The 26,989-nt window shown below is 33.9% G+C and overlaps 1 protein-coding gene across 6 annotated transcripts in view; it reads left to right on the top strand.

Moving 5' to 3' along the window:
• The window catches only part of USP37 (ubiquitin specific peptidase 37), a 77,110-nt gene that overhangs the window by 45,487 nt on the left and 4,634 nt on the right, over nt 1-26,989 (top strand). For all 6 annotated transcript variants that reach the window (XM_006207260.4, XM_031678009.2, XM_031678008.2 and 3 more), the window contains 11 exons: nt 1,697-1,814; nt 3,117-3,196; nt 5,580-5,744; nt 7,542-7,607; nt 10,320-10,461; nt 12,323-12,578; nt 17,982-18,148; nt 20,580-20,640; nt 23,904-24,019; nt 25,698-25,767; nt 26,353-26,491. In XM_006207260.4, coding sequence (XP_006207322.1) covers nt 1,697-1,814; nt 3,117-3,196; nt 5,580-5,744; nt 7,542-7,607; nt 10,320-10,461; nt 12,323-12,578; nt 17,982-18,148; nt 20,580-20,640; nt 23,904-24,019; nt 25,698-25,767; nt 26,353-26,491 — 1,380 coding nt within the window. The remainder of the gene's footprint in view (nt 1-1,696; nt 1,815-3,116; nt 3,197-5,579; nt 5,745-7,541; nt 7,608-10,319; nt 10,462-12,322; nt 12,579-17,981; nt 18,149-20,579; nt 20,641-23,903; nt 24,020-25,697; nt 25,768-26,352; nt 26,492-26,989) is intronic.

The raw sequence follows: 26,989 nt of genomic DNA, 5'->3' as shown, positions 1-26,989 counted from the left end.
TTTGTTCTCTGCCACAACCCTGGTACGTAGAACAGTTTCGGCATATAGGAGGCATATTCAGTGATGCATAATAGATTGCCCCAAACTTACCAGCTTAAAACAACATCCACTTAACTCAGTTCTGTAGGTCAGAAGTGTAGATAGAGTATGACTAAGTTCTTTGCTCAGGGTATCAAAAAGCTGAAGTCAAGATATTGGCTGGTGTACGGGGTCCCCTTCTCAGCTCATAAAGGTTGTGAGCAGAATTTAGTTCTTTTCAGTTATAGAACTGAAGTCCCCATTTTTTGTTAGCTATTGGCTGGGGCAACTCATTTCCTAAAGGCTGCTTGTAGTTTTTTTGCTATATGGCCTCCATAAGTAGTTCACAGCAGTGCTGTTTGCTTTCTCCCAGGCCAGCAGGATATCACTCTGACTTCTAATCCCTGACTTTCTCTGTTTGAGACCTCTAGACTCATATTTAGAGAGTTCGTATGATTAGGCTTAACCCACCCAGGCAGTCTCCTTTTGATTAAACAGTCAATATTAATAACATTCATTATATCTGCAGAATCCCTTTTGCCATGTGGTAACATCATCATGGGAGTGATAGTTCATCACAGTTCTCCAACACTCACAGAGGATGGAGTTAGACAAGGAAGGGCAAGGGTCATCTTAGAATTCTGCCTGTGAAAGAGGCATTCAATAAATGTTTATTGAATGAAGAACAAATATATTCTTATAGTCCCCAGTCTTCAGCTGTGGCAACAGAGAACTGGGATAGGAAAATGAATACTACTAAAAATGCTGATATGCACACAAAATGAAAAACAGTCAACTAAAGCTATGTAAAAGAAATCAGTTTGCCTCCAGGTTAATTGCATATTGTGTTTTGATCTCTGAGCCCAATTTTTGAAATTCAATAAAATGTATCCAATGACCAAACAATTTGGCTGCCTATCAGAAGTGCCTATACAGTGTTCAAGAATGCACAGAATTTTCAACTTAACACATTATTCAAAACCTGGAAACAGTCCAGATGTCCATCAGTAGCAATATGAATTAATTGTAACTTGCTCATTCAGCCTAATGCTAGACAACAGTGAAAATGGGCTACAGCCATTTGCAACAAGTGTGGTTCAATCTCACACTGATGTTGAACAAAAGAAGCTAGTTAAAAGAAAACATTCTACATAGTTCCCTTTATGTAATGTTCAGAAACAGGTAAAGTTCGACTGTTGTATTGGAAGTCAGGATAATAGTTAACCTTTTGGGAGAAAGAAAGGGATAGTGATTGGGAAGAGGCATGTCAGGGAGCTTCTGGGGAGTTCATAATGTTCTGTTTCTTGATTTGAGTGATGATTTCATGTGTGTTAACTGATAATTCATGAAGCTATACAACTTCAACTAATTCACTTTTCTATATGTTACACTTTAGTGTTTTAAAGTGGGGGGTTTGGAAAATATAAAAATTTTCAAGTTAGCATTTTAAGAAGGTACTTAAACACTTCCAATTAAAGTTTTACCTGTATTGGTTTATTAAGGGTTAAAGTAAGCATTAGAAAAGTCTTAAATGTTGTATGTTTCTCATGCCTAGTCATGGTCTTCCAGTACCTGGTAAGTTCTCTGGGGAAAGTGTTTCTGAAGTTTATTTGTATTTATTTTGTACTGCACAGTTAGGCTTCTAAACTCTTATATTTGTCATCTTTTATTCTTACAGATGTGGAGAGACTATTCCCAAAAGAGAACAGTTTAATGACCTCTCCATTGACCTGCCTCGAAGGAAAAAGCCACTCCCTCCTCGTTCAATTCAGGATTCCCTTGATCTTTTCTTTAGGGTAAATAGTATCTTTTGATATTTTCACATAACTAAATTTTATATATCATAGATAATTGTACTTGCAGTTGATTTCTGTAAGGCAGAGTTTCAACAACAAATATTTATAAATAGCATTTATTTTTAAAAACTTGTTAAATCTAATTATTAACCAATTGTAGAAGAAAATTAGCTTCTCATAGATTATACATCTAACTCAACAGCAAGTGTTTTAGACAACCTTGAAGCAGTTATTTGTAAACAAATATTAATTTGAAGCATGTAAAGTGATACATGCTAAAATTTGGTAATGTGAATCAAAATTGGAGACATTATGTAAGTTAGTATACTAAGATCTGAGGACTGAAAAAATACTCTTTGCTTCTCCTTAGGTTATATGTACGCTGTTACAAACAAAAAGGGAGGGGAGACATGTTTATTCAAAGCTATAGAGATATAAATAAATATTTGCATATGTAATACACCATTACAGATACTCAGAAAGTTTCTGGGGCATAATTGAACCTGTTGTATAGCAGTCCTTATAACTAATGGAAACTTGCCAAGATCACTCATTGTCTATATAGTAGTAGTTCTTGTTTTGTTGTAACAAATAGGCAGGATTGTCTTCCTAAGACTGAAAAAAAAAAAGTCTGTTCTTTAAATGATGAACATTCAGCTCCACCCAAAGATAAATATTCTGCTTTTCTTTTTGTTTTAATCATTCCTTACTATTCCTGTTATTATCATAGAATTTGAAGCTTTTCCTATGTATCTTTTACCCCCATTTTTTAAGGATTTCTTGTTTCAGTTTTCTCTAGGTAATGATATCCACCCCAAACTTTGGTCCTTTTAGAGCAGTTGTTCTTAGTGGGCTGTCACCAGAAGATTGAGTTCCATTATAAGAAAGGGGTAGAGTTACACCTAACAGACCAGGAACTCCGCCTAACCTGAAGGTGATCTTATCTCTGCTATGGCCAAATGTTAAAGTCTGGATATACTCTTGGCAGTGGTTCTTGTGTATCCATGGGGAAAAGGTTGAGAATCTGCTACTATAGTTTAGTTACTATCATAAATTGAGATGTTTCCTTGGTAAAAAAGGAAATTAGGAATTCTGAAACAGGGCATGATATTTTAAGATAAACTCTATTTTGAGGATTAGATCTTAATTTAGTAAGGTTTGTGATTCTAGATACAACATTTAAGCTGGTCGGAGTTGCCATTCCACTGAACTACTATGACTAGAGAAGATTATTAGCATTTAAATGGGGCAGTGCTAATTCAACTTCATGCTTCTTTATTTTTCCCTCTTGGCTTTTTACAGGCGGAAGAACTTGAGTATTCCTGTGAGAAGTGTGGCGGGAAGTGTGCTCTTGTTAGGCACAAATTTAACAGGCTACCAAGGTAAAATTAATTGGTTCTTCAGTTCTTCTTCTTTCAAGTACTTAGAAATATTACTGAATAAGTGAGGCTTATCAGATGGATTATAAAGAAGGTCAGCAAAGCTGAGCTATGAAGAGGGTAGAGAATGGAAAGTTAGAATGCTCTTGTATAAGAAAGGAAGAGGATTTGGAATATAAAAGAAGAGAAGGAACTTGAGAGGCCGAAGAAGGTGGCAAGGAGATGATGAGGCTGGTGAGACTTTGAAATAATGTTGGGAACTAACTACTAAGTTTTTAATTCAATAATGTGTAATTCTCAGTTATAATTTGTTGTGCTGTAGTTTGCCTCTCTTATCCCAAACCGTTAGTAAAAATATCTGCTACAGGCATGTACACATGTGTGCTTGAAAATAAAATAGGAAGAGTAATTTTTTGCAGTTTGTGTATTTCTCTTTTCAGAGGATTTTGTTAACTTTGTAAGTTTCCTATAGTAAGAATTCTGAATTAGAAATGAAGTTAATTTATATTGGATTCTGTATAAATAAACATAAAACCAAACTAAGTAGAAAAATTATGATGTAATTATAGAATAGCTTTTAGTTCTTTCCAAGAATAGGTCTCAACTGCAAACGAGGTTATTATTAACATTAAGTATTTATATGGCACTTTGCCTGCAGAGTGCTCTACTTTCTTTCAGTAGCTTCAGTTTTCTGTGAGTAAGTGTGGAGTTTCTGGAACCTAGCCCGTGGAGACTAGTTCTTTTCCATTCTGTAATCTGTGCCTTTCTAGAAAATGACTTTCTTTTAAAGAAATGACTTTATAAATCATAGACGTATAATCATGTTGACCATAGTCTATATTTTTTACTTTAAAGACTTGTTCTTTCCTATTTGTGAGTATTTTAAGGCGAGAGGGTAGGGGGAATAAATCTTGAGGAAAAGGATTGATTGTTATCAGCTGTCACTAAGGAAACTGGGGTACAATTAAAAGTACCTGTTTGACCTGGAAAGCTAAATATCCATTCTCTTTCCCATAGTCTAGCTGTTTGGTCTTTAAAGTGGAAAAAAAAAATGCTGAGGGCAGTTTTTCTCCTTGATTTTTTTTTTCCCCTGGTAGGTCACATGTCATAAAGCTTAGTTTATTCCAAACTTACATGAAATAGAAGAAACCTTTGTATCATAAATCCTAATTACTGGACTTGCTCTGTTTTTGTTCATTTTGGTATTAAACAATCTACTTTTATTCTTGAAGAGCCTGATATCTATCAGATTTGTTCATTTTTAGTTTATCTCATCTTTACAGATCAGTGATTTTGACTATTTCATATTACCTTTTATTTTGGTAATATGATTTTGGTAGGTTTTTTTGTGCAAATTTTGTGGGATCATTTGAAAATTTGGTCAAAATATTTGACATTTGACATTCATTTTGGTCTCTTCACATTAATTGTATCCTTGTGTTCTCTCAAGTTGTAAATTTGAAGGCTATGAATTCTAGCATTTTTTTTAAAGAGAAATATAATCAATAACTTCGGTTTACAGATTTTTGAGTTTGTGGCTTCTGTGATAAAGGTATATACGGTAAGAAAGGAAACAGCTTTTCCATAAATCAGACATTATTTTTGCCTAGAATTGAGGTCTCTTCCTGTAAGAGTTCTGAAATTCAATTTTTAAAGTGTAACTAATTGTGGGCTGTGAAAAATTTTAGGCCCATCAGACAGAGATTGTGTTCTATATTAGAGGTGAAAAGGTTGCTACAATAACTAAAAAGAAGTGTTTCTACAAAGCTAAAAGGCTTTTCAGGCCCACAAACCAGATTGTGCATGTACGTTTTGTAGAACTTTTTTCTAAGTGGAGAAAATTTTTTTTACTTCTCACTTACCTTTCTCTAGAGAAAGTGCTACCAAAATAAGAATAGTTCTTGTCAAAAATCATCCTGAAAAAAATTAATATTCACTGTCAAATGTAAGGACTGTTTAATAATTTGATTAAATTACTATTTGTGGTTAAATGGCATCCAGTTTTTTTGTAAACTATATAACATTGAAATAAATAATTCAAGAATGTGACTCAATATCAATACCAATATTTTAAAATTTAGTTTTCTTGTCTGATATGTTTTGTCTGATTTTTTTTTCTAGGAACAATATAAGTATTTTACCCAAACTTCATTAATCCACGCAGTGCCTGTGTTTTATTTTTATCTGTATTCTTATTACCTTACTAGCGCAGTGCCTACCACATGGCAGGTATTTAGTAAATGTTCTTTGAAGGATCTTTAGTTTGGCGTAATGTATTGAGTCAAAAGCTGTCTAATATGGTTAGTTATGGTGATGTCTTTTCACCTGTAAGAGAGCTACCTCTATTTTGTATGAACTAGTGATGTCATCTTCTCTTGTTTTTTAGGATCCTCATTCTTCATTTGAAACGATACAGCTTCAATGTTGCTCTCTCACTTAACAACAAGATTGGGCAGCAAGTCATCATTCCAAGATACCTGACCCTGTCATCTCATTGCACTGAAAATACAAAACCACCCTTCAACCTTGGCTGGAGTGCACAGATGGCAATGTAAGTCTCTGAGAATTTCCTTACTTTCTGTTTTGAAGTAGAAAAGCTATTAGTATCTGATCAAAAGAATGAAAAGGCTTAGAAAGAATAATCAGTACATATATGTAAACTTAAAAAAATGGGCAGTATACTGTATGTATGTATTTACATGCAATATAATGTGTATGTGCAGTTGAACTGTAATAATTCTACCTAATAAAACTGAAAAAGGAAAAAAAATAAAAAAAGAAAAAAGAGAATGAACTAGGTAACATGACTCCAGGTAGAATCAGACCAGTAAAGAGATTTTAATTTTGCTTTATTTTGTGATTTTGTGCTAAATTACTGCCTGATTTAAGTAATTGAATAAAATGCTTAAAAATTTTCAACATATGTTAGTTGCCTTTCATAATGTTACCTTTTGAGGAAGTGCTTCTTACTCTTTTAGATCAGTGGAGGAAGACAGTTTGATACATTTGGGAAACATAAACCAAATTTGCATGATCTTAAGAGTCACCTGAGCACTAAAAATACTGATTCCTATATTTTTATTCCTTAGAAGTTCTGTTTTAGCAAATCTGATATATGGCTTGGGAATCAATATTTTTAACAAATGCCTTTGCTGACTCTTTGGGGTATACAAACTTGAGAAACAGTATACTAAATATTATGCTGGGGCCCCCAGAATAGATTGTGTCTTCATAAATGTACCAGTGAAATAGTGAAGTGAAGAACTTCAGTGGCTCCCAGAAATTCTTCCATGAGAAAAGAAGTAACCTTCACTTTTGATTTTGCTTCATGAATGCTGGGAAAACCTTAAGACTTCTGAATGTTGCTCATTCTTCTGCATACTTGCATAACTTTGAGCCATGTATTATAGTTCTTTTTTATACTTGAACACTAGTTTGGTAGAATCATAAAGTTCTAGAACTTTAGAGGTGGAAGGGATTTCAGAGATTTTGTCTAAATTCTTAATTTTATAGAGGAGATCTGAGGAGGTTTTAAGTGATTTTCTTAATAAGCTCATACAGTTAGTAACTGAAAGAGCCAAGTCTCTTGGCTAAAGTGGAATAATAGATATTTCAGAAAGTAAATGAATATTTGCTAACATGAATTGATGGAGTTTTGTAAAATTATTTCCCCTTGGATTAATAATTGAAAATATATTCTACATTGTATAAGTTTACACTAAAGGCCTCAATGGGTCAATAACAGCGTGTTCCCAGGTTTTCTCTTACAGCCTTTCTTTAGAATAGATGTTTTTGCTTGATGCAGACTGCCCTCTGCTGGTAGAGCTAGTACTCTTTCTGCAGTAGTACTATATCAAACCATCAGCCAAGGCTCTTTATGATCACAGGCCTGAAACCAGGCTGTCTGACTCCACAGTTTAATAGCTTTAAGACTTTGGACAAATTCCTTGACCTGTCTCTAGGGAAAATAAAAGGGTGGTTGTAAACATTACATGAGATAATACACATGAGTCCTTACTACAGTGCCTAACATCTAGTAAGTCCTTAATAAATGAAAGCTATTGTTATTTTATTGCTTAAAAGTAAAGAACTGAGACAAGAGAATTTTCTTAAGTTGTTCTTTTCATATGCATTGTATTTGACTTCATTTCAGTGTTGTTTAGATCATTAGATAGGGGAGAGCCTAGAGAAAGTATTTTGTTTTCTCTTTTGCTAGTAAAAGTATTACAGTTGTTTGCTTTTCAAGAGAATATATAAGGGACTATAATACAAAATAATTCATTTTATAAGTTAAACATTCTTTTAGTAATGTAATTTTTACATTATATATTTTCTAATTTTCTGATAGTTCTAGACCATTGAAAGCCTCTCAGATGGTGAATTCCTGCATCACCAGCCCTTCTACACCTTCAAAGTGAGTTATATTTCTTGTGTACCCAAAATCTGTTTTTAAGGATTTGTCTTACCCCAATTTCCAGGATTATCCCCTCCCCTTTTCTTAATTGTCTGTCTTTTTTTGCATGATAACTGCTCTGCATTACTATACTTCAGAATTTTCCTGAATCTGCTTTAAACTAATCTAGGGTGTAACAAGTTTTTAACAATGGAGCAAGTTCGGGTGATCCTCTCAAAATTTTGTTTCAAAACTTCTTAAATCATCTGTTAATGTGTAGTATTTTCATCCTACAACTCTAGAAATTGATGACAAGGAATTTTAAGGTTTGAAGGATTAAAATAACTCCTAGTGATATAAAGCACCATTTTTCAAATATACACATGGAGATCCCAAAAGGTCTTTTCACCTGTTGTTAGCCAGTGTGGGACTTCTTATCTTAGAAACTGAACTGGATCTATTCTGAAAGGGGACAGGAAAACAAGTACAAACTGGAATGTAGCTGTTCTCCGAATGTTTTATGTTTTTTGCTTAAGACCAAAAGTTTGTTGAAGAAGGAAGCAAATACTTTTTTTTAATATACCACCTCTATGATTTGAGTAGAACCCACAATTCCTGATTAGACATTTCTAAATGACTTGGTTGTCATTCGTCTTTGAAATTAGTTTTTCTAAAAATTTGATGTCCCAAAGTACTTTTAGAAAAGAGACACTTTTGTTGTTTAAGGGCTTTTGGGGGGCTTATATAACCACAAAATGACATTTGGGAACTGCTATTTTCTCTTCCTCCTGTTAATTATTTTTCAGTGCAATTAAAACCAGATGACTAACTGACTAGAAATCTGAAATGGTACCGATATGAATACTCTTGCCCGTTCTCAAGATACAAATGAGCAATACCACTTGGCTGCTTAGAAAGTGAGCAAGTGATGCATTTACAGGATGAATATTTTTCCTTACTACAGGCAAGCTGCCTTCTGTGAATATAGTAACTATTAATGGAATGCACTCTTTATGTACCAAATCACTATAGTTTCAAGAAAGAGATGGTTTCATTGGGCATCATTATATTTGGCATGGTCATCTGTTCTCCAGGGTCTACTGGTATGAGAATTTGAGAGTTCTTCAGTAAAGGATGCTTAGGCCCTAGAAGACCTGTCATGCCGATCAAACTTAAAAGAGGCTGAGTTATGAACCAGAATACCATTGGTTCTTCTGTAATGTCCTTTATTGCATTTGACCCTGGTATTAGTAGCCAGGTGTCACCCTCCTTCAGCAAAGTATTTACATAGATAAATAAATCAGTATGTTCAGTTTTGCTTGGTGAGCATGAAATCAGAAGTGAAGAATTAAGATGGCTAATTGGCTACTTCTAAGTTGTACTTAAAACCCTTTTGGACCTATAATGGGAGGTTATTCAATTGTTCATGCTGAAGTGCAGTGATATCCTGGCTGCTCTCAGCCAAAGACTATGGTTGAGCCTATCGCTGACCACTTGCCTCTTTTCTTTGATCTACATTGCTGTGCAATCCTCCTGGTTTCCATTGTGGCCTCTTATTTCTTGGTGCCATCATTCTATACGTTTATTTACAGTTTTTCACATTTAGATTAATTGCATTTTTTCCAATTTCCATTTTACATTTTTTTTTTAGTACATGAATTTATGTTGACCTTCATCAAAGAAAGTTTGTGCTTTTTGACCTTTACCACTTCTTCCTTTACTTTATTTTCAGCTCACTTAGAAGACAACACAGTAACACCTTACTTATCTGGTATCATTGAAGAATAGTATTTGATAATTCAGATAAATGAATTTTTATATAACTGAAGCTTGCCTTTTTAAGCATTGCCTTTTTAATTTTAATCTTTAAATTTTTAAATAATTTTAGTTATATCTTTATAACCTTAGAGAATTCCTTATATTGTTAAATTAAATATACTGAAGATAATTTGAATATATTGTAATGACTTAAAATCAGCATTATGAATACCAGTTATTGCACTGTGTTTTAATATGATAATGTGCTCAGAGGCTCTTAATTCTTACAAGACAGTTTACATTAAATTACTTTATAGTTCTTTATTGCCCTTTTTGTGTGATTATTCTCTCTCATTTCTTAGCTCTCATTTCTTGATGAACTTGCTACATTATTTTATACATCATTTCCTGGGGAAGAAGGGTTCCTGTCTAAAGAGTAAAGTGCATGGGCTTTGAAACTACTGCCTTCCTCAGAAGCCTTTTTTCTTACTTTTGAATTCCTGTGTTCTAGAAAGTAGAAGTTGCCAGGAGTCTGGCCTACATGTAATTGGATAAGTGGAATGTTACTGTTGATTTCAGAGTACATGGATCATAATTTAAAGATCAAAAATTAGTCCTCATGCACTCTAAACATATTCATTACTATGTCTGCATGCATTCAGTAGAGTACTTGCTTTATAAAGACAGTAACAAACTTCTATGGAGTTGATCATTAAAAGAAAAAAGGCACAAAGTGATTGGTTTACTGATGATATATAATAGCATAAGAGTTGTCTGATTTTCAAAGCATGGCTCTTTTGGAGCGGGGCAAAGGTAATGCTTAAATATACCTCTTTTGATATGTCTTTTTATCTCTGTTAAATCATTCTCCATAATGGAAAAGCTTTTTGTTTTATTTTGGTATTTATACTTCAGAAGAATAATAAGGACAAATGTTTATCAGATTTATATAGGGTTTTTTCCCTTGAATTACAGGAATTTCACCTTCAAGTCCAAGAGCTCTGTGGCTTTATGCCTTGATTCAGACAGTGAGGATGAGCTAAAACGCTCTGTGGCCCTTAGCCAGAGACTTTGTGAAATATCAGGCAGTGAACAGCAGCAGGAAGACCTGGAAAAAGTAAGTAATTCTTCATCAAAATAGCTGACTGTCCAAACCAAATGCCTTTCATAACCACCATTAGCAAACTTAATACACAAGATAGATTATAAACTTACTGAATCTGTTCAGGTGCTTGTTTTAAAGAATGTGCTTTTTATAACTACAAAACCAGTCTGTTTAGAGGTTTGAGCATTGAGACTTGTTTTTAATTGAGATATAATTGACATACAACATTGTATTAGTTTCAAGTGTACAACATAATGGTATATGATATTTGTATATATTGCAAGATGATCACCACAATAAATCTACTCAACATTGTCACCATACATGTTACCAAAAAAAATTTTTTTTCTTGTGAATGAGAACTTTCAGATAGATGTACTTCTCTTAACAACTTTCAAATATGCAATACAATATTATTAATTATAGTCATCATTATAGTGTACATTACATTCCTGTGACTTATTTACTTTATAACTGGAAGTTTGTACTTTTTTGCCCTCTCACCCATTTCACTCACTCCCCAGCCCACACTTCTGGCAACCACTAATCTGTTCTCTGTATCTGTAAGCTTAGTTTTTTTGTTTGTTTTTTAGATTCCACGTATAAGTGAGATCATACAGTATTTGTCTTTCAGTAGATAACTTGTTTCCCTCAAGGTCCATTCATGTCATCTCAAATGGAAGATTTCATTCTTTTCTGTGACTGAATAATGTTCCTCTTTGTGTGTGGGGGAGGTATATTTGTGGGTATATATATGCCACATCTTCTTTATCCATTCATCCATCCAGTGGACACTTGGGCTGTTTCCAGGATTGAGACATTTAAGAAATGAAAGTTGTTGTAGATAAATTGCTTTCTCTTATTAACCTTCAGAGCTACTTTTGCATATTGGTCCTAAAATAATTTCTTGCTTTACTTTGATACTAATTATTAATATGAGAGAACCATAGTAAACGTTTTACATCAACAGGCCAACCAGGTAATCTAAAGGTAAATAAGGGCTGTGAAGGCACAACTACATCATCTTTCCCGACACAAAATGATAATTAATATTTTGAAGATACAGGCATTTTTTAGGAGTTTGTGTCATCTCATGTGACTGATTTTAAACCTCCCTTTTGTAAGATAACAGTTATTTTAATAGTTATTTTCTTGTTCAGACTGTTTCCCATCTTTAAAGCTAGTTTGGTGGGGGAAGGTATAGCTCAAGTGGTAGAGTGCATGACTAGTATATACAAGGTCCTGGGTTCAATACCCCTAGTACCTCCTCCAAAAATAAATAAGTAAACCTAACAACCCCTCCAAAGAAATCAAATGTAAACCTAGTTTGTAGTTGCTCACCTTGAATGAGAAATGACAAAGTAAAATTCTCCCAGAAATGAGAGAAGGTTATTCAGAAAATAACTTCTGAGTACTTATATAATCTTGATACAGTTTTTATTTTTCTCATTTGTTAAAAAAAATGATCAAGACCTGGCAACACTTTTAAAAGAATACTAGGTGTAGTGACAGAATATTTACAGTATAATCCACATATATCCAGAAGAAAATATACCAACAAATACTTAATAGTAATTATCTCTGAGTGATGGATTTTGAGTGAATTTATTATTTTTATGTATTTTCCAAATCTCTACAAGGAGTGTATTTAACACTTATTATAATCAAGAATATAAACATTTATCTTTATATAGTTATTATTAAAGGAAAATTAGGCTTGCCAGTGAGTTTATATACTGGTTATTTGGTTGTTAAATAACCCACAGCATCAAAGAAAGGAAACCCTTGAGAAGTAAACATATCAACTTGAAACTCTAAGATGACTGTACTTGTAGGCATTCTCATTTCCTCTAAAAGCAGCTCTCTTCTTCAGGATTCAAAATTATGCAGAATAGAACCTGATAAGTCTGAATTGGAAAACTCAGGATTTGATGGAATGAGTGAAGAAGAGCTTCTAGCAGCTGTTTTAGAGATAAGTAAAAGAGAAGCATCACCATCTCTGAGTCATGAAGATGATGATAAACCAACTAGCAGCCCTGATACTGGATTTGCAGATGATGATATTCAAGAAATACCTGAAAATCCAGATCCTATGGAAACTGAGAAGCCAAAAACAGTCACAGAGCCTGGTAAGTTTCATGAAGATAAACGTTTGTTAAACAAGGCACAGCTGTGTTCCAAAGCCTTATAGAATGGGGGGTAGATGGATCTGTATAACAGCTAATATTTTTATGCTTTTTTTTTAACAGTTAAAATATTAAGAAGTAAATGTTGTGAGTAGTAACCAGAGGCTACTTGTAAAGTATGTCATATCTCTAGTATACATCTAAAGAAAAGTTAGTATTCTTGTGCATTTAAAAAATGTTTGTGTCAGTTTTGGGTCTCACCACTGCTGTCTCAGAAATTTGTATAATTCTTTCTTCATTTTTTAGTATCTGAAATTTTACCAAGTTTAGTGTGTAAATAACTCAAGTTCCCCTTTCTGCTTTGGGTTCATCCCTTCATAATGGTAGAAAGACCACTGAACTAAGAGGGAGGGTCTTGGGCCTCTAGTCTTAGCTATCCCACTTACTAGTTATGAATTTCTTAATAGGTAATTTAACCTCTTTGATACTCAGTTTTCTTATCTCTGTGTGGGGATCTACCAGACATACTTCAGGTGGTTGTGAACAGAACGTTAGATAGTATATACTTATTATGTAAAGTGCTATACAGATAAAAAATTACTTTGCGGTAATTATTCATATTTTGTTACTTCTCAAGCTATCACTATGAACAACAGAGCTGAGCCTCCTTGCCTTGCAATATGGATATTTTAAGATTTTTTAAAGTAGAACATTTTCACTGCCCCTTTCTGTGCCCAAGTTTTTTTCTTCTCATATCCTTAGCATCTGTATTTAGGTAGCTAGCTAATGTGTTTCAGTTTATCAAGCCTAGGATTTTGGAGATGAAGAGAATACTAGTATATCACAAAATAATTTTCTGTATCCTTGAATTATTTTATGTGCAAGTGATGTAAGAATTAATATATTCTCAATTTAATTTGTAACAAAAGCTAATGACTTTTGTATATAGGTGTTTCTGTTTTTTTCTTCTTGATGCAAGTATCCTTATGAAGTCCCTTTCTCTTACTAAACTTATAATCACTGCCCTTAGATGTCATTGGTTAATGTTAGTGCTTTTGTCCCATGCCGATTAATTTCCTGCTTTCAGCTCTTCCTTTCAGTTCTTTGGTCAGTTCTACATCTCCCTAAACTCAATAAAGGAAGTTAGTCTTTGTACAATTAGTTCTAGATTATCTATGCCAATGGAGGAGAACACTAAGGTTATCAGATCATTAATAATCATAGATTATCAAAATATTAATAACTCTAGCAGCTTTAGGAAGAACAAACTTATGAATAAGGTTTTTATATCTTTATATAAGATCCTTTAATTTTTAGTTGCCATCTTCCTCACTTGGATGCAGGCCATTATTATATTTCCTGTTTCTTTAAACTAATCATTCCATTGACCTTCTTACTGTAACTGAAATCTAAAAACATTGCTTATTCTGCAATTTTTTTTAACTTATAGAAAATATTGAGCAAAAATAAAAGTAGAGAAATGAGTATAATGAACCTTCCCCCTTGTACCCATTATTGACAGTAAGCCAATCTTGTTTCATCTATATCCCAGCCTCCTTCTCCATCCTGTCCCCTGGGTTGTTTAGAAGTGAATCCCAGGTATTAGATCATTTCATCAGTAAGGATTTCAGTATCACTGAAAGATAAGAACTCTTCAAAAAAAAAAAAATATATATATATATATCTCCTCAATCTCATTATCATACTTTAAAAGTTAATCATTCTAAGGAATGATCAGATATGATCAAACCTTCAATAACTTTTTTATTTTGAAAATTTCAAATCCAAAGATGAGTTGAAGAATAAAACAGTAAACAAACTTCACATATATTCATTAATCAACATTTGGTCACATTTGCTTTCTCTCCCTTCCACTCCCCGTGTGTATGTGTATTTGTGCAGCAGTTACCCCAAAATTAGTACCTTAAAATAACAATAATTTTAATATCTCATAATTCTATGGATTGACTGTCTTAGCTGATAGTTTTTCTGCTCCATGGGATGTTGGCTGGGCCTGCACCATACAGCAAATGGTACCATCATCCATCTAGTTGCTCAAGCCAAAAAAAAAAAAAACTCCCTTGATATTTTTGTTTTACTTTACACTTCACATTCAGTCAGTCCATCACTAAGTCTAGTTTGCTGCACCTCCAAAACATATCCTGAATCCAGTCATTTATGAACATCTTCATAGCTACAGCTTTCGTCTTCCATCTCACCTGTGCCACTACAACTGATTTGTAATATTTCTCCCTTCACTCTTGCCCTGGTGTTAAGGACCTTCTTTCATGAACAAGGCAGCCAATGTAATCTTTCTGAAGCATAAATCACAGTGTCACTCTTCTGCTTTAAACTTACTGTGACTTCCCATTATACTTAATCGAAACTTCTCACCATGGCCTATCTTCACTCTCCCTCTCTTTCACTCTACTGTTTTAGCCATACTAGCTTTCTCTGTGTGTCCCTCAAATATACTAAGCTTATTCTCATCTCAGAGCCTTTGCACTTAAGCTCCTTGAAGTCAAGGGCCATCTTACCTTAATTATCACTATATCCCCAGTTTCTACAGCAATACCTGGCACATAGTGGATTCTCAATAAATATTCAGGGCCCATCAGACTGACTGTCATGACTCAACTGAGGAGGGGAAGGAAGACAGCTAAGTAAGGTTTCACTGTTAGCCAGAGGAAGGGAAGAGTGTGTGCAAAGGCCCAGACTTGAGAAAGTCCATGGCATGTTAGCAGACCTGAAAAAGTTCAGAATGATCTACATGGTTGGGACATAGTATTGAGATGGAAAAGCAAAAGATGAGACTAGAGTGTTATTCAGTCTCCAGTTTTTACATGACCTAAAGCCATGTTTAGGAGTTTGAACTTTTATTTCAAAAGCATTAGGAAGTTATTGAATAATTTTAAACAAAAAAGTATTTGATAAAGATTTATATTTGAAAAAATTCATTCCAGCTGCAGTGTAGTGCATAAATTAAAGAAGAACCAAAGTATCCTGTGAGACCTCTTAGTAAGTTATTGTAATAGTCCAGACCAGAAGTTGATGTTGCCCTAAACCAAGGGTTTGGCATTGAAAACCAAAACAATGGATGGATTCAAGAGATAGTTAGGAAATAATAATTCATCTGATATGAGGAGGTAAATGAAAAGAAGTCAAAATGATGCCCAGGTTTCTGTCTTTAAAAAAAAACTGTGAACAGTGATCCCATTGACTGAAATATAGAATGTAGAAAAGGAGCAGCTTTCGTTTGGGGTAGGGGAAGAAGCATATGATATATTTAGTATAACAGTGTTGAGTTTTAACAGTGGTTCCCCTCTGATTGTGCAAGGTCCTTAAAAGTGTGTTTTTATTTTATGGTCATATTTGTTCCTGTAGATCTTAAGTATTTTTTGTATCCATCTGATAAATTTACGGTGAAGACAGATGTATATTGATTTTTAGCATCTCAAAGTAAACTTTCTTGCATCTGTTTTATATCACATCGATTAATTGTTAGTGTAATTCTAGGATTGTGTGCGGTACATTGGTACACTGAGTGCTAAAAATTATTAGTTAAGAAGAACTATACATAGAGGGGAGGCTAGAGTGCATGCCTAGCATGCATGAGGTCCTGGGTTCAATCTCTAGTACCTCCATTTAAATAAATAAATAAATAAATAAGTAAACCTAATTACCTCCCCCCAGAAAACAAATAAATAAAATAAACATAAAAGAAGAACTATACCTCTGTTACCTTTTTTTATGAGTATGTTTTGATAATAAAAGTAATAAAAACTCACCTTTTGCCCTGAAATAGTAGCTTCAACTTCCGAATTTTTCTTTCACTTGCAGTGCTCAGCACCAGCTAACTTTGAATGTCTCAGTTCCAAATTTACAGAAGTGATCTGATGGTTGACTCAAGTATCCATTCCTGGCCCCGTAAGCTAAGGCCAAAGGGACAGGCAGGGTCAAATAGGCTTCAGAGCTGCCTGTTTCAGGCTATGGAAATGACTATTTCTCCTAGAATGGCGGAATGTAATTTTTTTTTAAACTAGGATCATACTGCTTTTTGCACTTAAGATAGCCTGAGTTTTTTTCCCTCTTTTGATGAATATTCAGAATTAGTTTTAATGGTAAATATTCTCTTGGCAATTCAATTAAAGAATAATGGCTAGTTGCTAATTTAGAATCTAAAACCAAGATACTGTAAGCTTCAGAGTCGTCTGTGCTATAGAAAAGTGTGTGTCGTTTACATGGTTAAAATGCAGTATTAGAGCAGGTAAAGAGCATATACTCATTTTAAAACAGTCCTTATGGAATGACTCTGTAAAGGTAATTCTTGATGACCAGTTAAATTTTTTTTATGAGAACTTTCTTTATTTGCTAAGATGAAAATTTTTGCTTTGGTAAGTGAGAGGGAGGGAGGGTCCTTCCTCTTCTCCCTGAATTAAAAAGTATAATGATATTTAAATAACCAGAACAAAATTATGCCCCTACTGCTTATTCCAGCTAGCTATAATCTAGAGATTGAGAATGAACAAAAGGAAATGAAAGGTTAGGTGGGGAGATTATAGCTCAGTGGTAGAAGTGCATGCATAGCATGCACAAGGTCCAGGGTTCAATCCCTAGTATGTCAATTAAAAAAATAAATAAACCTAATTATACACCCCCCAAAACAAAAAAAAAAAAGAAAGTTTAATCTTTTTCTTATCTCCCTGGATGAATGTTTTAAACATGTGTTGTCATATGCTTGTATGGTACATGAGGTGTTTATTACATATTTTATGTAACTCTTTTGACTTAGAATATGTATAAGACTCATTTGATTATTAATATGAAAACACACTTCACTTGACATACAATGTAATAAATGGGAAAATCTCAATAATTAATAATTCTAGCCTAATTTTTACTTCATTTATGCTAAACAATACTTTATTCCTAGTACTTGGTCATGTGACATGACCTGTGAATATGGCTATTTATTCTTCTCCATCCTTAACCATAGTGCTTCTGATGATCGGTTAAACTTCAGAATCATTGCTGTAGATTAGTGGTTCTCAACCAAGGGCAGTTTTGTCCCCCAGGGGACATTTGACAATGTCACTTTTGGTTGTCACACCTGGGGAGGGCAGGTTGCTACTGGCATCTGGTAGGTAGAGGCCAGAAATGTTGCTAAACAGTATGCAATGTACAGCTCCTCTCCCCACAAAACCAAAAAATTGTCCCACCCAAAATGTCAGTAGTGCTGAGATTGAGAACCCTGATCTAGAAATAGTAAAATGAGATTGTACATCCCAAACACGTTATGTCTGAGATTACAATACATTACTCTCCGAACAGTAGATGTCACTCTAGTCCAGAGATTTCAGTTTATTAGAGAGGATTTCCCAGTTATGTTATGTTCTGCTTCCTCAGATCCTGCCAGTTTTACGGAGATAACTAAAGATTGTGATGAGAATAAAGAAAATAAAACTCCGGAAGTTTCTCAAGGAGAGGTTGATTGGCTCCAGCAGTATGATATGGAGCGTGAAAGGGAGGAACAAGAGCTTCAGCAGGCATTGGCTCAGAGCCTTCAGGAGCAAGTAAGAGATATTTATATTGCCACTTTCTCCATACCAATCTTTCCTATAGAACAGTAATAATAATCATTTGTTAAGCACTTACTATGAATCAGGCATTGTTCCCAATGATTTACATAAAGTAAATCATTGACCCACTAAAACAAACAAACAAAAACTTGTTTGGGGCTTCTGCCTTGGGTTTGAAACAGAAACATTGATCGTTTTTCTTTTTTAAAAAATCCAAATGCAACAAAATGTTTTGTTGGTTACCTCCTATTACTGTAATTTATTGCCCGCTAAAGCAGGATAGGTTATTAGAGATCATCCCTAGTCCAACTTTATTTTGCAGGCTGTTGAAACAGCCAGTATACTATTATGATTTTATCATCAGTATTTTAAGGCAAAGTATTTGTTTGGTCATTTTCTTACAGTATGAATCCTTGCCTGTGAATTATTTAAACATAAAATTCTCAGGAATGTTATCTGAGTATTATCTAAAATTTTAGATTTTAATGGTAGACTGGCATTTATCTATTCTTTTCTTTGTGTAGTAATCTATTCTTCAATTTTTAGTTCTCTATACTCATTTTTGCCAAAACTTGTTGATTTGCATTGTTGCAGTCACCTATGATATCTGTCTAAAAGGTGATGTTTTCATGGTTGTCTGATCCTCAGCAATCTCAGTCATGTTAGTAATAAAAATTTACTTCAATATCCAGTACCTCTATTAAAATAAATAAATAAAAACCTAATTACCTCTCCCCAACCCTTCCCCTCAAAAATTTACCAAGACTCCCTAGAATGAATGCTCAGTTTTAATGTTTGCAAATAATCATACTAAGAAATCTAATGTCACTAGAATATTAGGTTTCAATTTTAATGGCACATTAATATTATCTGGGGAGCTTTTAAAAAAATACTGATGCCTGGATTATTCTGCCCCTCAGAAATTCTGACATAATTGATCTGGGGTGTGGTCTGCACATCTAGATTTCTTTTATTCTTTTTTTTTTTTAATAAGAATTTTGAAAACTTACTGCAGTGATTCTAATGTGCAGCCAAGGTTGAGAATTGCTGCTTTAAAACCATTTTAGAACTAGCTGTTCTGTATTCTTTTATTTATTAAAAGTACCTCTCTAGCTGCCTCGTCATGTATATGTCAAACTACTTTACAAATAATATTACAGTAATCATTTGTTTAAGAAAACCTACTTTTAGTAGAGAAGACCACAGTTTGATTTTTAACAACAGTTCCTTATAGCACAGAAAAAGAAAAAAATCCAGCAACCATGCTTTTCATAGACAAAAGACATACTCTTTTTATTGTCAGCTGACCCAGTTAAAACTATCCTGTTTTTCTCCAGTATGAGAATAGGATTATAAGGTGAAGTTTCTTTAATTTGGTATACCCGCATCATTCTATTAATTACTAAAAGAGAGTTCTTTACCCCCTGGTTTCAGCATAGACTTTATATACTTGCATAAATTTAAGTAATCATATTTCCTTTTAGAGAATACCTCTGTTACTTCCTTGAACACAGTATTATTGCTCTCAGGACTATAATGCAGAATAATTCATTCTAAGCTCTGCTTATATATTTTAGTAACTTTAAAAACAAGTCTAGAATTGAGAAAAGTATAAAACAATTCTGCTTAAATTATTTTTTCTTGATTTTGCATCCTTTGTAAACTATCTTTTCTCTGAAGATGAGAGGGAAATTTTTTTATAGTCAGCATTTTCCTAGTCCTTTTTGTAATTAATTAGTCAGTTAATTGAAACATTTTCAGAGGTATTATTTTCTCTAAGAAAACCTCAGCTATATTCAAAAAGTAACAGTCAACAGCATTCAGTTAGTATTTGCCAAGTTTCTAATGTCTTGGTTTCTTTAGCAAGAATAAAAATAGAAATCTATGAATATGTTGTAGAAATGTTGATCTTGCTGTCATAGGGTCAGTGATGTCCTAGAGCCAGCTCCCTGTCAGCTTAGGAGAGCCCACTATACATACCTCTTCCCAACTCTGCATTCAGAGTCACTTAGGTAGCTAAAAATTGGCCATGGTGGGAGTATTTATTCCAAGAAACTTGGCAAATCTTGTAATTCAAGGGAAAGGAAAGAGAGCTGTTTGAACTATCTGCTATGTTCCAAATATTTCATACATGTAAGAAGAAAAGGAATTGCATCATAATGTCACATTCAGTGGCTTTTGGTTGGCAAGCCAAAAGTCACTAACTATAAAAGAGAGAGCATTTAAGCCCCAAGTTTGTGTTTTAGGAGGAAAGTGTTGGAAAGAGTAAAGAACTCCTCATTCCTCAAAAGGTCATATTCCAAACATCCATAAAGTTACAGAAAACATTATTAGCAAATACTTTCAGAGCAGCTGATTTTATCCTCATTAAATAAGTTTAATCAATACCTCTTTAAATGGTTTAGTTTGTTCTTATCTCTTTTAGGAGGCTTGGGAACAGAAAGAAGATGATGACCTCAAAAGAGCTACAGAGTTAAGTCTTCAAGGTATGGAGATTATTTTAATTAACTTTTTAATACAGTGAGATGTATCACATAGAAGAACGTATAAAATGTGTTAGTTATTTTTAATGACAATAACAAATTTGAACACTTCCCAGGTAAAGAAATAGAACCTTAAAAGTTAACCTGTATACCCCTCCTTTTCCCTCCCTCGCAGAAGAGACCACCTATCTAACATTTGTGTTCATCATTAGCTTGCCTTTTTTAAAAAATAATTTTTCCATCTATATTCATATCCATAAACTATTTTTTTTTAATTTTGAAAATTAAATAGCAAGAATAGTGTGTCTGTAATCCATCTGTATGAAAAAGGAGTACTGCCACTGTTAAACTCCTAGGAGAAGATAATGTGGCTTCAGTTTCCCTGTGAATTTATAACACTCACTCTGGGAAAGTCAGTGGGCAAAGTCATGAATGAGTATTCAGAAGCATAAGGTTCACCATAATCATGGCATTTAGCAGAACTAATATATGGACCAGGTGCTAGAAGTCCACCAGGACAGGCAGTCATGCGAAGTGGACTAATTCTGTATTTTCTAAGATCACTGTGGTCTTTCTCTGGCCCTCAGAAATAGGTTAAAGCAGAACAGTTTGGTATAAAATGAGTGTTCTAGACTGATCTAGACACCAAAGACGTGGTGGAAAGAGCAAGAATTTCACTGGCAAATGGTTGAGACAAATAAGAATTCAAGCTAGGCTCTCCTAAGGATTCCGTCCTCAGGTTTAAAAGATGGTACAATGATGGCGATGATGGCTTTCTCAAGTCATAATTGCTACAATCTGGACTGGTTGCCCCTGCATCCATGCACAGATATCCTGAGATCTCCCTAACCATTCTCCAGAGAATCTCTCTCTGATTCTCTCTTTTGTTTGAATCTCCCATTTCCTCTCTCTCTCTCTTTGTCTACTTAACGCTTTGATGGAGAACATTCCCAGTAGTTTTCTTGAAAAAGAGATGTGACTTATATTTTTGGGAGACCTTACAAGTTTTATTCTGCCCTGGTATTTGATAATTTGGCTACATATAGATTCTGGGTTTACAATCATTGTGAAAACATTGTTTCTCCCCAACTTCATGCTGCTGGACAATGACAAAAGTCTTGTTTGCTGGGTTGCTGTATGAGAAGTCTAAAGTTGTTCTTTATCCTGATGTGACCTCTATTCTTCTGAAAGCTTGTAGGATCTTCTCTGTTTCTATTGTGATGAAGTTTTATAGTGATGTGCCTTGATGTGGGTCTGTTTCATCCATTTTTGCTGGGCATTTAGTGGATCATTTTAATCCAGAAACTTGTGTCCTTCAATTCTAAGAAATTTTCACTGATTGCTCTTTTTGAAACTCCTATTATCTAGACATCCTAGTCTGGTCCTCTTAATTTTCTCATCTCTTTTCTCCAATTTTTTTTATTTTACTCTACTGTTTGGGAAGTTTCTCCAACCTTATCTCTAACTCCAAACCTTTTTTGAGTGTTTTATTTCTATCATATTTCTAATTTTCAAGAAATGGTTTTGTGAATGTTTCCTTTTTATAAGATTTTGTGATGGGGGTGGTTCATGGAAGCAATACCATCTCAACTGTCGGAGAATATTAAATATAGTTCATTTGTTTGTTTATTTGAAGTTTTCTTCTGCCTGAATAGATTCTGTTTCCTCCAGATTGCTCTGTCCTGTGTGTTTATTATAGTCTTTATACTCCTTATTAAAGGATTTCCTCAGTTATCCAGTAATCCTTGGCTGTCAGCTCATGATTAAGAGTAGGGAACTAAAAAAGATGATAGGAAGCTCTGAGTACATGAATAGCTAGAGCTTGTCAGCTTTGAGTTTTACAGGTTGGGACTGTTTGGGGGATGATCTTAATATTTTAGGCCTTTCCCTGGGGCTAATATTCCTAAAGAAAGTTTTCTGGTCTCTTGCCTTGCCTAAAAGTAAAGGATGTGGCTGCCAGAGTTTTGGGAGCCAAGTGTGCGAATAGGGCTGGGAGTCAGGGTGGGAGTTATACTCATCTTTCAATATGCAAACTGTCGCCTACTCCCCTGTTTTCAGTATGGTACTCTCCCATGCATGGCATCCCCCCAATCCAGAGACTGTTTTACTAACTCTCCAGAGAATAAGGCTCTAGACTTCTGTCATTGCCCAGCAGTATGAAGTAGTGGAAAGTGGATCTAGGAATCTGTAACTTAGTTTTCACCTAATCCTAATTTTTATCCCCTCCTTTTCCTCCAGTTTGAAAGATATCTGGTACTTCCAAGTTGTATGTTTTTTGAAGACTGTGATACAAATTGGATTGGTTCTCAACTTTTCCATTACTGGCTTAGGTTTTGACTTTGGCTTTCTTAGGTCTGCTAACTCAATCACCCATCTACGCTCGAGCTTCCAAAATTTTGATGCTACAGTCTCTTCCTGTTCTTCCCAATCTTAAGTGTTCATGTCTTTTAAACAACTCTATAAAGCAAAAACCATTTATGTACAAATGCTCTGGGATTCTTTATTTAAAGCCAGTTGTAGAGATGGATTCTTCTTCCAGTGAAAACACATTATTAAAGAGAAAAATGGATCTTGGATTATTTGTTAAGTGTATTTTAGGTTAAACTTAAGAGTTAAAGATTGTATTTCTATTATTTTTGTTAAATTTCAAAAAATGACTTAATATTGAAGAAAATGAAAGGATACTGACTTTTTAATGGTCTCTTTTCTGTGAGATAATTTATGTTTACTGGTGGTACCTACAATATGCACCAAGTACTTCAAATGTAACATAGTTTATATAATGTGTTATTTAGCAAAATTGGATTATATGTAAAATTTTTATTCTTTTTCAGTTTTATTCCTTTCTTATGAGAGTATTGTCTCCTTTCATATAAATACATATAAAACAAAAAGCAACATTTCTTTTACAGATACCTAGTGTCTGAATTGTTATTCCCCAGAGTGGGCTGGGTGAATTGAAACTCTAATAATGATATGTTTCACGTTTTCTTAGGATGATAAAATGTGTACCTCAAGCTGCTTTTTTGTTGTTGTTGTTGTTTTTAATTTATTTTTTGAATTTTGTTGGGGGGGTGGGTAATTTGGTTCATTTATTTTTTAATGGAGGTACTGAGGATTGAACCCAGGAGTTCTTGAGTGCTAGGCATGCACTCTACCACTGAACTATACCCTTCCTCCCTCAAGCTGTTTTTTTAATCTTCCCCAGATATTTCTCTGTGTCTGCTCCAAGAACTTTTACAAAACTTTGTCTTTATGTTCTTCAGAGTTTAACAACTCTTTTCTGGATTCATTGGGCTCTGATGAGGACTCTGGAAATGAGGATGTTTTAGATATGGAGTATACAGAAGCTGAAGCTGAGGAACTTAAAAGAAATGCTGAGGTGGGTGATGTTTTATTCCCTTCGTAGAACTGGTCAGATTGTCAGTATTACTCCTCCTGCCCCTTATCTTCAAAGGCCACAGTGCCAGTGTCCATTGCAGGTTAATTTCTGCCCCTTTGGCAACTATCAAATGGTCTTCACTTTCTCTTGGCCTTTGCATCTTATTTCTTACACACAGATTCAAAATAAAATGAAATAAAGCCAAATATGTTGTGATCACCTTATGTGCATGCATGTTAGATAATAACTGACTAATAGCTCTCAAAGTCGTATGTATATTAAATCACCTTTAGTTCTGTGAAAACCTATATTATCTTTATGGTTAAATACCAAAACTGGTTGACTGTTACTCAGTAAAAACTGTTGAATTAGTGACATTAGCTAGAGCACTTGGAATCCTTCTTTACCGTTTTTCCCCCTAAATAATTGCTTTTCCCATTTTCCAATTTTTTTGTTATTTTAATTACCCAGTATTCCACTGTTCTAACACAACTGCTATTAGCATTTTGATATATTCTTTTGTCATCCCTACCCTCAAAGTACCCCAGGTATGCTTTTACAAAATCATAGATTAAGTAGTTTTTATCTTGCTTGTTAAAAGACTATAAGCATTTTATTTTTAATGGCTATACTATATTCCACCAATGAGCACACTGTTTATTTTATTATATTTTTAAATAACATTGAGCATTTAAGTTAACTTCTCTTTTTTCATTATAATAAATAATATATCGCAGCAAGGAAATACTGTATAGCACAGGGAACTATATTCAATATCTTGTAATAACCTATAATGGAAAATAACCTGAAAAAAATATAAATGTATATATGTATAACTGAATCACTTTGCTATACACCTGAAACACTGTAAATCAACTTTGCTTCAATAATAAAATAAATAAAATAAAATAATAAATTATATATCGAGGAACTCTTGTGTGATTGTATACATGTTTTCTATATTTAGGATTTTCTTCTTTAAGTAAAGCCCGAGAAATAAGTTACTACATCAAAGTTTCTGAACATTTTAATGGTTTCACACTTACCTGTAGCTATATTTCTTCCAAAATTGTATCTTTTAGTGCTCCCTGCAGTGTATGAGTATCACTTTTCACTTTTGTTTTATTCTTCTATTAACAGTATTTTAATAGCATTTTTAAAAATATTTAAAATGTAAAAGTTCACCCATAATCCCTACAGCAACACAGCAACTCTTCATTTTTTTTCATTGTTTTCCAGTACTTAACTGTTAACATACCTATTTTTGTAGAGCTGTAGTTACATATGTTCATGTGGTTTTGAAAAACAAATTAACATGTTGCTGACCCACACATTTTTTAATAACTGAATAATGTATTCAGTTGATATATTAGTAACCATTTAACTATTATTGGGCCTTTTGTTCCAGCTTTTCATTATTATAGAAAATACTACAGTGAATAATTTTATGCATATATAACCTTCTTTTGAATTATTTTCTTAGGAAATTCTTGAATTCTTAGTTAGGAGTAGAACTCAGGTCAAAAGATGTGAACAATACCAACCACTCGGGTTTTTATTGAGTCTGACTACACACACACTGAAACTTAGCCATGTCAATTTTAATAATAAATTTAAATTTAGTGTTTGCTTTTATTCAAATGAAGAGTTAAAATTCATGTCCACTTTTATTTTCCAGATAGGAAATCTTCCTCATTCCTATCGGCTCATCAGTGTTGTCAGTCACATTGGTAGTACTTCTTCTTCAGGTAAATGGACATCAGGTTTTCAGCATTTTGTAAATGGAGTAGCCAGTGTTTACTCCTTGTTGGGTTGCTCTGAGCCTAGCTTTGTGAGGTATAAGTTGAACGCATCAAGAAAAACTTTGAAATCTTTTCTTTGTACAAACTAAATGTGAATTGTGTTAATGGGTGTTTTGATTTTTCTATTCATAAATGACTCAAAATCCCCTAAACAAAATAATATATTTATCAGAAAGGTTGTCCCAGTATAGTATATCCCTCCCTTAAATTTCTAGGGGTTTTTTGTTTGTTTTTTGTTGGGTTTTGTTTTGTTTGGGGTTTTTTTTTTTTTTTTTGCTAATTTTTTTTCAAGGTGAGGGAAGGAATTAAGTTTTTTTTAATGGTGGTACCCAGAATCTCATGCATGCTAAGAACATGCTGCCACTGAGCTATACCCTTGCCCCTAAATTTCTGTAATTTTTTAAATGGGTTTTAAAACCTTGAGTAATGTAAAATGGCATGGGTGTATCTCATTCTGAAACTTCCTGTACCTGAGAAAAATCCAATAATGTTTTTTAAAAAGCCTTCATTTTAAGATTTTATTTATTTCAGGTCATTACATTAGTGATGTGTACGACATTAAGAAGCAGGCTTGGTTTACTTATAATGACCTAGAGGTATCTAAAATCCAAGAGGCTTCCGTGCAAAGTGATCGGGATCGGAGTGGTTACATCTTCTTTTATATGCACAAGTAAGAAACTTTGCTGGATCTGAAGTCATAGGCTAAAAATCACTTGAACTCTTTCTTTTTCCTTTAAGGATAAAATGTTCCCATCAGTTAATTGGTTTACAATTTTTTATTTTTTTTTAATCGTTGCTTAGGGCTAGTGTCTTGATACTACCTTGGAAGTCCAAAATATTTTCTTTTAACTCAGCATTAATTACTCATCACACACTGACATCTAGGTATGGAACTTAAGACTGTTTATGATGGAAGTTGTCCTATTGTAAATCTTTTTGGTCTTTCAGTGTTACCACCTAGAAGATATAAGTCATATGGATGGGAACTCCATAGCATTTCTATCAAAGCTAGCTATTGCCATCCCCCTCCCCACGCCGCCCCAAGGTGTTCTCAAAAATCAGCACATAGGGATGAGGTGGTGATAAAATGAATGAACTGCTTATTTAATAAAATTTAGGCTCCAAGTGGGATTAGGCAGACTTTATTATTATATGGTTTTTGTTTATC

The sequence above is a fragment of the Vicugna pacos genome, chromosome 5, assembly GCF_048564905.1.
Source record: "Vicugna pacos chromosome 5, VicPac4, whole genome shotgun sequence".
In the NCBI taxonomy this organism is placed as follows: Eukaryota; Metazoa; Chordata; class Mammalia; order Artiodactyla; family Camelidae; genus Vicugna; species Vicugna pacos.
Note: the sequence above shows the minus strand (reverse complement) of the source record. Positions and strands in the feature narration are given on the sequence as shown.